A 12,642-nucleotide genomic window follows, 5' to 3' on the forward strand; every position below is an offset into this window, starting at 1 on the left:
AGCGGGGTTACAGGGTTAGTCATGGTGGTTGGGAGGGGAATGGGGTTGTTATCTCAGGTCCGCTGATGTCATTTATCATCTGTCCTACCTCTTTTACCAGGTGTCTGTGAGTGTTAGAGCAGCATGGTTGAGTACACATTTGCAGAATATGCTGACATGATCCTTCTGAATGGTGAAAGCTCATGGTAATGGAGGAGCTGCTCGTTGCTGTTATCAGTATCATTCTGCACAATGTCTGACTCCATCACTTCCCCTTTTTGCAACAGTTACGCAATGATTTTGAGGAAAAGTATCTCCATCATCATCAGGTGTTGTGGTGGTACTCCAAGGAGATACCGCATACCCAAATTGGAAGAGGCTATAATGCATCTCGTTGAAGAGAACCCATCAATGAGTACACAAGCTATTTCTTTGCCATTAAAGAGTGGAACTGTAAAACAAGTGATTTATTGGGTCACATCCAATCAGTTAAGTTACTTGTAAAAGTGATCGCATTTCCAACATGTTTTCAAATGGTTGTAGCACGGAGACAGTGCATTTTGATGCATGGGTCCCAATTCTTCTTCTTAATAATGAACTGAAGAGTAAATTACAAATAGCCATTGTATGTTGCGTGGTGAAAGGTTTTTTATACCAATATTGAAATGATGAATATTGAAATACTGTCCTATCCCCTTCTCTAATTGAACAAGGGAAACATTCCATCTGCATGCATCAATAATTGTTCTAGTCTCTCTCAATTTTTTTCATGACTCCTGAGCAAGATGTATGTTGGAGGTAACAGAATTTTCTTCATTGTCCTTAATGTACCGTACAGAATTTCATGAGAACATCAGTGACCTTCTTCCAATGGTTTGTACTTTAAGTTCCCTCAGCATCTGTGCTACTGTTTTGTGTGGAGTGACTACTCCTGGCATCAAGTGTCTCAACTAGTAGTGTGAATAATTTCATAACATCTTTATTTTACAGAACAACCACACTTTCCCAGAAACCTTCCAACAAATATCAGGATTTCATTCACCGTCCCTTCTTTAATTTTACATATTTGTCCGATGTCATTTCACTTTGTAGTATTATCCCTAAATATTTAAATGATGTGATGTGCACCAGAAATTTACCACTGATCTTGTAACTGGATACTATCAGATTCTTTTTCTTTGTTATGAGCATTATCACAGATATATCCATATTTAAAGGTAGCTCCCATCCTTAAGGTCAATGGAAGTACTAAATCATTCTGCATGTCCTTTTTGATCATCAATTTCCTGCTGAAAGTAACATCAGCAACAAACAACCTGACATCTTGGAAACACAAGTGGTTCTGTTAATGATTCCTTCCAGAACACATGATGTTACTTATACTCTATATAACATATTGGCTTCGGTTTGCACAAAGTCTTGAAATCAATCACATATTTGTGAAGGCATTCCATACAATTATCTCTTGGTATCAGTCATTGGTGTCATATAGTATTTAACACCAGTCAGAAATATAGAATGTGCTGACCAGCTGTGAAGAATGTAAGCAGCAGTAGACTTGAAGATGATGGAGTGAAATACAGATTACCAAAATTCTGCTCTACTATACTCAATGAAATTGGGGAAAATCAAACATCTGGACAACATTTAGAATTTCAGGTCTTTATTGTCGTAACAGGTAATGTGCTGTATGCATTAGATAAGCACATGAAAGAGTACCATCATGTGAATAGTGTGTTTGGAATACTCTAGCAATTTAAGTCTTTAACAGCAGAAGGCATCTTGAAAAGAACTCCAGTTATCATCAGTGTTTACCCAGATGATTTTGAAGAAAGCCTAAGTGACGAACTGGTGCAGTTTGCTGAGCTGCCCAGAACAGATGTGGCTGCTGCTATTGGCAGCAGAGGCACGGGCCCCTAGAACAGCAGTATTATGAATAAGCTTTTAATGGATGATTCATAGAATTGTGTTTCCCAAATGTGGAAATATTCTTATGCATTTACTTATCTTTGATGATCACCAACTGCAGTGGAGAACATTCTTTTCCAACTTTAAAATACATAAAAATTAATTAAGGAGCACCATGGGACAAGAATATCTAAATGACATCACCTTAATGAACATTGAATGCAATTTGATGAGAGACATTGATTTGACCATTTTTATCTCTAAATTTGTCCAAATTAAATTGAGAAAAGTTTTTTTGTATAGTGCTGTTTTATTTTATTTCCTGAACTTTATGGTCTAAAGCAAACCAAGGGCCTCATCTTAAAATTTGCTATGGACTCTGCACTGGCTTAATCTGGCACTCACACATATGCTGTGGCTTACAAAACACTCGTTCGGCCTATACTTGAGTATTGCTCATCAGTGTCGGATCCGTACCAGGTCGGGTTGACAGAGGAGATAGAGAAGAGCCAAAGAAGAGCAGCACATTTCGTCACAGGGTTATTTGGTAAGTGTGATAGCGTTACGGAGATGTTTAGCAAACTCAAGTGGCAGACTCTGCAGTAGAAGTGCTCTGCATCGCGGTGTAGCTTGCTGTCCAGGTTTCGAGAAGTTGCGTTTCATGATGAGGTATCAAATATATTGCTTCCCCCTACTTATACCTCCCGAGGAGGTCACGAATATAAAGTTAGAGAGATTTAAGTGCGCACGGAGGCTTTCCGGCAGTCATTATTCCCGCGAACCATATGTGAGTGGAACAGGAAAGGGAGGTAATTACAGTGGCACGTAAAGTGCCCTCCACCACACACCGTTGGGTGGCTTGCAGAGCGTAAAATGTAGATGTAGATGTAGGCTGCAGTGTAATGAGATACAGTGCAGGGAGCTATTGAAATGGGCACAATTATTGTTAAATTCATACTTAACATTTTAATGAGATTAACATCACATTCAATTTGATATTTTATCTGAACCATTGCAAAATGTACATCAGTATCAATATTTTGATACTATTGCACAACTTTGTGCACTGTTGCCCAGAGTTATCATTTGGAATCCATTTACTTGTTGTTAAATGATTATGGTTGTGGAAGATTCTTACTTCTAGTGGAAAGTCTGTTTCTGTACAGCCTTCAAATTTTCCAGACAAACGTAGACAGGACAGTGGTTCCCACATTCAGTGATTTTACGATACTTATTCTTTCAAGCCATATTAACATGTTATGTATTATAAATAAGTACAACTAATTAGAATATTAATTGTATTTCATTATAAAGATTTCTTGTGTTCTTTTAACATGCCTTTTCTTGTTTTACGTTTTTTTTTTTTTTTCCACACAAATGTGTTTTATGAATCCTTCTTTGCATCAAACATCTTGTTTATTTGATAATTATCATCAACAAATGCAGCCCAAAGTTACCAGTTAGCAGTTTTTGATAATCAGAAGCTGTGCATTCTGTTAAATAATTACGCTAGGTTTCGACAGATGGCACTAACTTAAACAGCGATTCTGTTAAGTATTTATGCTAGACTGTGGCGGGTGCTACTCTCTTACAGGGTAATTTCCATACAGATTTAGCACCTTAAGGCACTAGATGGCACACTAGGTTAGATCCCTATAGTCATGTAATATGCAGAAAACATTAAAAGACCGATGACCTTAGCAGTTTGGTCCCTTGGGGGGGGGGGGGGGGGGGACACATTAAAAAAAATTGTATGACATTCTAGGCTGTGTCATCACAGTCTTCCTCCACTTGTGTATTTTGAAGAGTCTATTTGCTATTACTAGATGAATTTTTTTGCAGAATCAAGGGGGGTCTCTTTCTTATCTCATTCCTATTTCTGAGCCTTTATTATCATGGAACTCTACCTTCCATTCCTTCCTGTACGATATTTATTTCAATTGCCCACCATTTTTTAGATTTTCATCTCTCTTTACATTATACCCCATATACTATATTTATCTCATGATCTTCTTCTTGTGATGTTGACTAGTGTACCTTAACTATTGTTAGTTTTGGTTTGCTGTCAGTTCTGATGAGAATAATTCTGTCACTGCTGACAGTAATCTTTCCACCATTATAGCACTTTCTGTTGGTATTGACATTATGATCAATTCATTTGACCAGAAACCTTAGTTTCTTTCCAAAATCACTTCATTGGGCCATACTGCATCTAGATTCTACCTTTGTGTTTCCCTTTTCAGATTTTCTAACTTTCCTATTACATTAGACTTGACATTCCATGTTCCAGATCATATAATGTCACTACTTTATTGGTTTCTCAATCTTTCCCTCCCCTGGTAGCCTTCTTCTAGAGATCCAGATGAGGGACTAATCTGGAATCTTATCTTTTGCCAGTAGAGAGAGCATCATGACACTTTTTCAGTTGGAGGCTATGTTTCTTGTGGATATGCACTGTGTGTTAATGTAGTGGTTTCCATTCACTTCTACATTTTCATTATTTGATCATTGCTAATTCTTTTGCATTTAGGGACAGTTTTCCACAACAAGAGAGTGCTGTGAACCTCTGTGTGCTGCTGTGGCCCCATTTGATAAGGCTGTGGCCAGAATGAGCACAAATCCTTATATCGGAAGCCATCAGCCTCCATAGCTAATGATTTTTATCCACATTCTAAGCATTGACTGACTTATGGACTTCCCTGGCAGTGTAAGCTTTGTTCGTGCAGCCCCCTGGCCTAAATCTCCAGTATTCCCTGTCTTCCAACTCTTCTCACCTCCTTCCTCCCATCTCCCCACCCCTAGCCAACTCACCCCAGCCAAGCTCACTTCTTGGAACTTTCTGTAGCTTTTAGTTTGTTTCTCCTTCTCCGGAGCCTCCACCCCCCCCCCCCCCCCCCCCTGTTCTCTATCTTTTACTGCATGTCTGGATCTTTCAGTATTGTCATCTAACCTGCTCCTGAACACATTTCCTTTTCCATCCCAACATGATCTTTTGTAACACCACCCCACCTTTGTCTTCCTGCTTCCAACTCTGTGCCCTTCCACTCTCCGCAGCCAAGAACACTGCTCACCCCAGTCTGGCATCACCATTAGAGGACAGTAGTCTCTCTCTCTCTCTCTCTCTCTCTCTGTGTGTGTGTGTGTGTGTGTGTGTGTGTGTGTGTGTGTGTGTGTGTGAGAGAGAGAGAGAGAGAGAGAGAGAGAGAGAGAGAGAGAACACTCAATTTGTCTGAATTTTCTGACCATTATGTGCCTGTCTGCTGCTCAGTGCCTCGTCAATTTGACAAATAGTGCTCTGTGCTCATATACGTTTATATTTCACCTTTGATTTTATGTCATTATGCATTGGTACAGGGTGATCAATCCCTAAATTAACCTCCTGGTGGGAATTTTGTCACCATGCTGGTAGCCAGCCAGCAGCAGCACTCTTGGGGGAGTACATTTCCCCTTCACTGCAAGATCTCTGTGTGTAGAAATCATGCACTGGTAGCAGGTGTTCACTAAATGACACAGTACAGAGTATTGAGTGAAAGTGCTTCAATTGAAATGGTAAAATACAAGTATTGTATTTGCCATATGATATTTATGTACAATTCATATTTGCATACAGAATCAGCACATCCAGTAATAGGTTATTTCAAGAGGAATTTCCTGATGTTCGAGTTCCTAATCGGAACACAATTCACTGATTGATAAACAAATTTTGTGAAACAGGAAGTGTCCTTGACAGGAAATGTAAATAGTACTCACAGAAGAAACTCTGGATAATACTGGGTATGCTATGGAAAGGTCTCCTAGAAAATCGGTTTGATGTCTTTCTCGGCAAATGGAAAATTCCTATGGGTCTGTTCAGACAGCTACAAAGTTATGAAGTTACAGACCTATAAAACAACTGCAGTACAAGATCTTAAACTGGGTGACCCTGCAAAGGAGCTGCAGTTTTGTGAATGGATTTTGGATAGGGTGCATGACAGAGAAAGTAACCCTCACCTAACTTTCTTTTTGGATGATTCATGATTCTGCCTAAGTGGATACATTACTTCATAAAATAACCATTATTGGAATTCTGAAAAGCCTAACATAATACATGAGGCACCTCTGCATGATAAAAAGTGAGTGTGTGTTCTATTAGCAGTGAAAGAAGAGGCCCCATTTTTCTCCAGGAAACAATTAACAGTGAGAGATACATGGAAAACATTTTGCAGCCTTTTTTTGGCCAATTGACTAAGAGAGAACGTGCTTTCACAACCTTTCAGCAGGACTCTGTGATGCCTCACACAGCTAACTTCTCATTACAGGAAATCCGTGACATGTTTCAAGATACGAGTTATCAGTAATATCATGCAACCTTCTCGTTCACGCCGATTTAATCCCATGCAGTTTTTATCTCTTGGGTGCATTAAAAAGGAAGGTGTACAAATCAAATCCTCACACTTTAGATGAACTTAAAAAGAAATTGATGCCATCTCTCAGAGGAAATGCAGAGTGTAACGAGCAGTTTCCTAAGCAGTTGTCAGAAATGGTTGAACAATGAAGGGAGGCTGTTCCAACATATCCTTGCTTAATATGCAAGAGTAATTTACTTTTCTTTTTTAGTGTTTGTTAGATATGCTAGAAATAACATACTTGACAAAGCATACTATATTTACTGTGTACCTCGTCACCTGCGTTGCAGGCAGAGCAGCCTGTTGGCCATATGCCAGAAAAGCACTTATATCTTTTGCAACTTGATAATATAACAGTTTTGTTATCTGTATTTGAAGTTCTGAATTCATGTAATGTTTGGGTAGACTATTCCACCCATATCTTATATTAATTTTAAAGGTACTTCATAGTGTGAAAAAGCCTGCTCTTTCCTTCAGAGTAATTAAATTATGTATTATATTTCAGTTATATGCCTGTATTTATAATTCCACTAACAGTCAAGCAAATTATATTTTACTAAATTAAATAAATTCAAAAAATACCAACCCTTAAATTTGAAAAACCAGCTGTTCAGCTGAAGGTAACGAATTAAAATTGTAAGTAAGTTTAAATATTGTGGTGAAAACATACCCTGGTAGTCAAATGAAACTAATTTGAAACAAGCACAATGGAACAGCTGGCCAGCTACAAGATGAATTATCTCTCAGTGAACACCAAACACTAATACTCCATTGTTAGACAGAAGCAACATTGACAAGCAGAACGTTATTCAGGTTGAATATCAAATCAACAACAGATAAATTTTAGAAGTACAACAGAAAATGTCATCAGAACAGTCATCAACAAAAAACACCAAATAGAGGGTCATTAGAGGTTGGTGCCAAACGAAGTGGTGTTTTGGGAAAGCGAATCAGTAATAGATACAATGTGCAAAAAGATATCACCTTCTTTTGCCATATATCAATGTTACCAGAAACTGAGCTAGTGAAACAAATATTCAACTGCTTTTGGAAAAATAAAACCAATAATAACTGACTATGCAATGAATTAAAAACGGGGGGAAAAAGAAGACTCTGATGAACAGAGACATGTGACTTAAAACAAAAATACTCAGACACATATACCATGGCTTATTAAGAAAGGGCAGCCAAGTTGGAAAGAATGAAAAAGTTTTGGGAGCACAAAATTTCTACTTGGAGAACTCAAATGGTCGAATGTTGATGTAAACTAGACTTAAAAATAATCTCTGTTGGCAATAGCTTATACTGTGAGCAGAATGTAGCTACACTTCTTAATTAAATTAGTACATTGTGAAGACTCAAATTGGTGATCTTATAGTTCCTTCTGACTAGTGCATATTTGTATTGAAGGTGGTTTAAGCCTAACAAAACTTCTGTTGTAGGTGGAGTTGATGCACTATGAGAATCGTTTGCTGAAACTCCGGCACCTCCAAGCTGAAGCTGCACTTGGCGCAGGACATAGAGCTACTAAACCAGCAGGAGAGAAACCTGCAACACTGGAAGACTTGGAAGACAGCATCAAGAAGCATGCTCGCAAAGCAGACAAGCTGCACGCACACCTTGAATCCAAAATAATAAACAAACACATGGAACTTTAGTAAGTTGTCTAATGTATGCTGCGCATTTAATTTCTAGCACACAGTCTCATTGACTTCCACAGGAGTGGAATTTTTTTAAATTGTAAAATTCTTGATTTAATGTTAGCTGTACTTGTTGAATAGTAGTATGATAATGATATGAGTTCTTAGAAGAAATGAAAAAAAGTAAAGCAAGTTGTTATTGTCTAGGAAGACAGAGGACTATTACCCAGTTGTAACTATCACTAAGCCTGTCATTAAATAACTCTTGTACTATGAGGTATTTTTCTCCTTTTTTCTATAAAACATTTTTTTGAGAACTGCAGTGTCACCTAAAGTACTGCCTAGTAAAATGGTTAACATTGGTAGAATTATTTCAGTAAATACAGAATCTCAGTTATTGAATATAGTGAGATGACATGCTCTTGTAATATTTATAAAAACTGGATAGGAAACAGATTATTAGGAAATATTTCTGGTGCACTGCTTGTCTTCCTTTTTCGTATACAATTTTGGAAAAAGGTAGAATTTTTTTCCTGTGTTTTCATAGACCTACAACCATTTCTTTATCAAATGTTATATACAAACAAACAAACAAATAAATAAATAAATAAAAATAAAAACACCCACACTCAGGTGAAAGAGAATAAAATTGCTATATAGTTTACGAATGTATTCTTTTATAAGGATGTAATATCTGCTTTTCTGAATGAATATTTTATGACTGCAGAATAAGTGTCATTTACACAAGCTGTGCTTTATTTGTCAGCTCATTTATGTAAATCCTTTTATATTTTAGCAGCATGGAACATTTAAGAAAATATCTTCTTATTTGCAGACACGTACCATAGTAGTTAATACCTAGGACTTATGTTTAGGAAGAAGGTTTTAAATCCCTTTCTAGCCATCTTGATCTACATCTAATATAGATTACTCGAACAATATCAGTTGCTTGCTTCAGTGACTCTTTAGACAAATTCTTTGCACATTTCAGTGGTCATCATCTGGTACATTTCATTCTGTTCTACATTATATAAAGTATCTGTCGCAATCATGTGTGACTTTTTTCTGGTAGTCATTGATGAGACACTTATTACACATGCCATAAGTGCAGTTCATAGTGTAAAACACACTGAAACCCACCTTATGACAAGCATGATGATGATGATGATGATGATGATGATGACAGTGTGACCATTGAATCATATAGTGACTAAAGCAGAAAATAAATTTTATTTGTATAAATTCCAATACAACTTTCAAAAAACCATACAGGGGTTTGGTAAACCGTTCCAGCAGATTGTTAAGATGGTTCCTTCATCAGAACCACAAATTGTATTCTCTGCCCCATCTTCATTGTGTTGCTAATGACATTGACAACAATGAACAGTTGAATTAGAACTTATTTTCGAAAGACTCTAAAATCCTAAAAACTGTCAAGAATTATATAATCCCCATAGTGGGTTTCATTATTTTCATTAAAGTGTTTATTAATGACCCTGTCAACAGTTACATTATTTATATCAGGCGACTTACTGATTAAATTTCAAGCCTGGCCTACTGACGACACAAAACTGGAATTGTAATAAAAAGTTCAAATGTAACAAACGAATTATTTGAATACAAACATACCTGAGTGACAGTGGCTGATCTTAATAATAAACATCAAAGTGGCAACACGTGCTTCATAAATGTTTTCAGAATGAATGCCACAATTCACATGTGCCTCTTATCAAGCCAAAATCAAACTGGAGGTCAACATAGCCAACATCTACAGGAAAATTACAGTGGTGCTAGCATTGCGCCTCATCTACAAGCGCATGTCCACAGCCAATGGGCATGTTGCGTTTTAAATGTGAATGTGACTAAGCACCTTTATTAAACCTCATGTCAGTACAGTGAATAACAACAAAAAAGTATAAGTAATACACAAATACAAATGTTAGTGCCGCATGGACCTGTTACATATTTTAACATAAGACAAGAATTTTATGTTAGAGTGCACGTCCATGGCTTATAGGCGTATCAGTCCACAGCTCGTGGTCGTGTGCTAGCATTCTCGCTTCCCGCGCCCGGGTTCCCGGGTTCGATTCCCAGTGGGGTCAGGGATTTTCTCTGCCTCGTGATGACTGGGTGTTGTGTGCTGTCCTTAGGTTAGTTAGGTTTAAGTAGTTCTAAGTTCTAGGGGACTGATGACCATAGATGTTAAGTCCCATAGTGCTCAGAGCCATTTGAACCATTTTTAGGCGTATCAAATTAAAATAGAGAGTATTGCAGCACATTATTAACCAGTCATGTTTAATATAAAGTTTCTTTGCTTTTCTTTCAATTATCCATTTAGCTCTCCCTTTACCCCTTTCATTGCTAAGTGTTAGTTCCCTACAATTTGAATTTAGGCTGTTGAGCCATTATTAAATCTGATTCTTTCCTCAGTTGGTGGGTCTCTCTCTTGATATTTAATTAGGAACAAACATTTTTACCTCCACTCCTTTACATATGTCTTTTTTTTCTGCTGAATATAATTTTAAATCATCTGGAATATAGAGATTTCATTGTAATTCTTACTCTCTTTGTGGTTTCCTTATCAGCCCTGTTCCAGTTGTTCCCACATCAACATTTGGAATCTTAGCGCTTCAATTCTGTATCAGATATGTTAATTTTAATTTTATGCTTTAATTTTGATTAATATTATATATTTGTTTCACAGGTTTACACTTTTCTTATCAGCTTGATGTCATTTTAGGAGTGTTGACATCAGTATACTTGTAGTCACTACAGTGAGACAAACGCAATTAGTGACATGTAATTTATGAAATACACTTTCTTGTAGAAAGTGGATCCCAATATCTTGCATTTATGAAGCATTTTCGTGGACTGGTTTGTAAAGGATAGAGACAAGAGGAAAAATAAGAATATTTGTTATTTTATTATGAGGTATTGCACATACGTACTAAGAATGATCCATATGAATCTCATAGTGCAGATTATATTAAAATTGTAACATATTTATATATTTTAAATAAAGTTTGTAATTTTGTTTGTATTTTTCTTGGTTTAGCCAGGAGATGGTATTTCCATTTCCAATTTTTCTCCTGATTATGGGTATATACGAACTCCTCCTCAGCCATTCTTTTCCTTATGCATTCATGAAATGTTGTACGATGTCTTGTATTGCAGATAATACTATTTATTAAACTTTTACTGAATTGGTGAGCTGTGGATACCTTAAAAAATAATAGCTGCCACTTTTCCCTTTATTTAATGAGCAAATTTTTCTTCATATCAGACAGTTTTGATTTTTTATTTTATTTTATTTTTTTCATGGAACATTTATTAACAAATCTGTCACAGTTGCAGTACATCTGTTTCAAACCAACATCTGTTTCAAACCAACATGTTCATTCTCAAGCCTGATCTTCTAAGGAGGCACTGAAAGCACCTTGTCTTAAAAACAAACATCAAAATCAATACAGGCTTTATAAAGTGATCCCAGATGACTGTCACAATCAACACATGCTTACTTAGCAAGTCAGAATCCAATATCACTGTATAAAGCATGAATTGCCATTTTGACACTTGTTCTTAGTTTTCAGTGCAGCCTCCGTAGATCAGGCTTGAGAATGAACAAGTTGGTACCAAACTACTTGCCAAAAATGTTTACTGCAAATGTGACAGATTTAGTAATAAATGCTTCATGAAACATTAAAAACATTGCTATTCCTGTATCAACAAAATATTGAAACTGAAAAAAAATCAATGTAATGCTTTCGAATTTATGTTTAGCACTGCTGTTTATTTATTTATTGCAATACATATTCCATAGATCCACACATGGATGTGGAATGAGTTAGAACACTTAATTCATTATTACATTGCTTCCATCAGAACAGTAAACAAGATTAAGAATACAAATTGAAAGAATCATTGTACAGAATAGTAACTTTTTTCAAGCAAGAACTCACTTAGCTTACCTTTAAATAGTACATTATTACATTATAAACACTTAATACAGTCAAATCTCCATTAAACGATTACCAGTATAATGATAAACCCAGGTACAGTGACAATTTTATATAGCCCCAGCTGATTTCCTATATGTACTATGTTAATTACCCCTCATTACAACAGTGAATTCAATTTAGCAGCAACCTGTTATAACGAAGACAAAATTTCAAGGAATTTACTGTTTCCTACTTCTAAGAAGCTCACTATAGTGGTAGGTATTCTTTATTTGGCTATTAGACTTTCGGCACTTTATTTCCAGAAGCTTTGTTACATTCTACAGTACTGTGTTTATTCTGATGGTAGAGAGAATAGCGTACAGCCGTGGGCAAGTGGTGCTGAGCGGCAAATGTCAAAGAGCTCCTACATCTGAATGAGTGTTTAGCTTGTCCCATTGTTGAATTCAGTAGCAGACAGGAGTGTTTTGTTTGGCTCATACGTAGCTTATCGCCATGATTTTTGTAATCTGTGAATGTTTTTAGTTGATGTAAATGCTTTGGCCTTCACCTAAGATTTGAACAATGGCTGGAACTCAGAAACAATAAGGTTGAAGACAGAAATGGAGGTTTTCAAAGAAACTGATAATGGAATGAAACAAGTAGACATGGTGAGGAGGAATGAACTTGCACAATCAATGTTAGCAACATTCCTTAAAAAATGAAAAGAAATTGAAGAAAGTTTTGTAGGTGGCATATTAACCCTTCAAGAAAAAGAATGAAAATGGCTGCTGC

General features: G+C 36.6%; 1 protein-coding gene across 2 annotated transcripts in view; it reads left to right on the top strand.

The window, feature by feature from the left end:
- The window catches only part of LOC124712386 (alpha-2-macroglobulin receptor-associated protein), a 92,302-nt gene extending 81,396 nt beyond the window's left edge, over nt 1-10,906 (top strand). Inside the window, exons 7-8 of one of the 2 annotated variants that reach the window (XM_047242685.1) lie at nt 7,715-7,929; nt 10,617-10,906. In XM_047242685.1, coding sequence (XP_047098641.1) covers nt 7,715-7,929; nt 10,617 — 216 coding nt within the window. In that variant the 3' untranslated portion in view covers nt 10,618-10,906. Of the gene's footprint in view, nt 1-7,714; nt 7,931-10,616 lie in introns of those variants that run through there. The other variant, XM_047242692.1, reaches the window with a different exon arrangement.
- Nucleotides 10,907-12,642: the final 1,736 nt, after the last annotated feature.

This window comes from Schistocerca piceifrons, chromosome 1 (assembly GCF_021461385.2).
Source record: "Schistocerca piceifrons isolate TAMUIC-IGC-003096 chromosome 1, iqSchPice1.1, whole genome shotgun sequence".
In the NCBI taxonomy this organism is placed as follows: Eukaryota; Metazoa; Arthropoda; class Insecta; order Orthoptera; family Acrididae; genus Schistocerca; species Schistocerca piceifrons.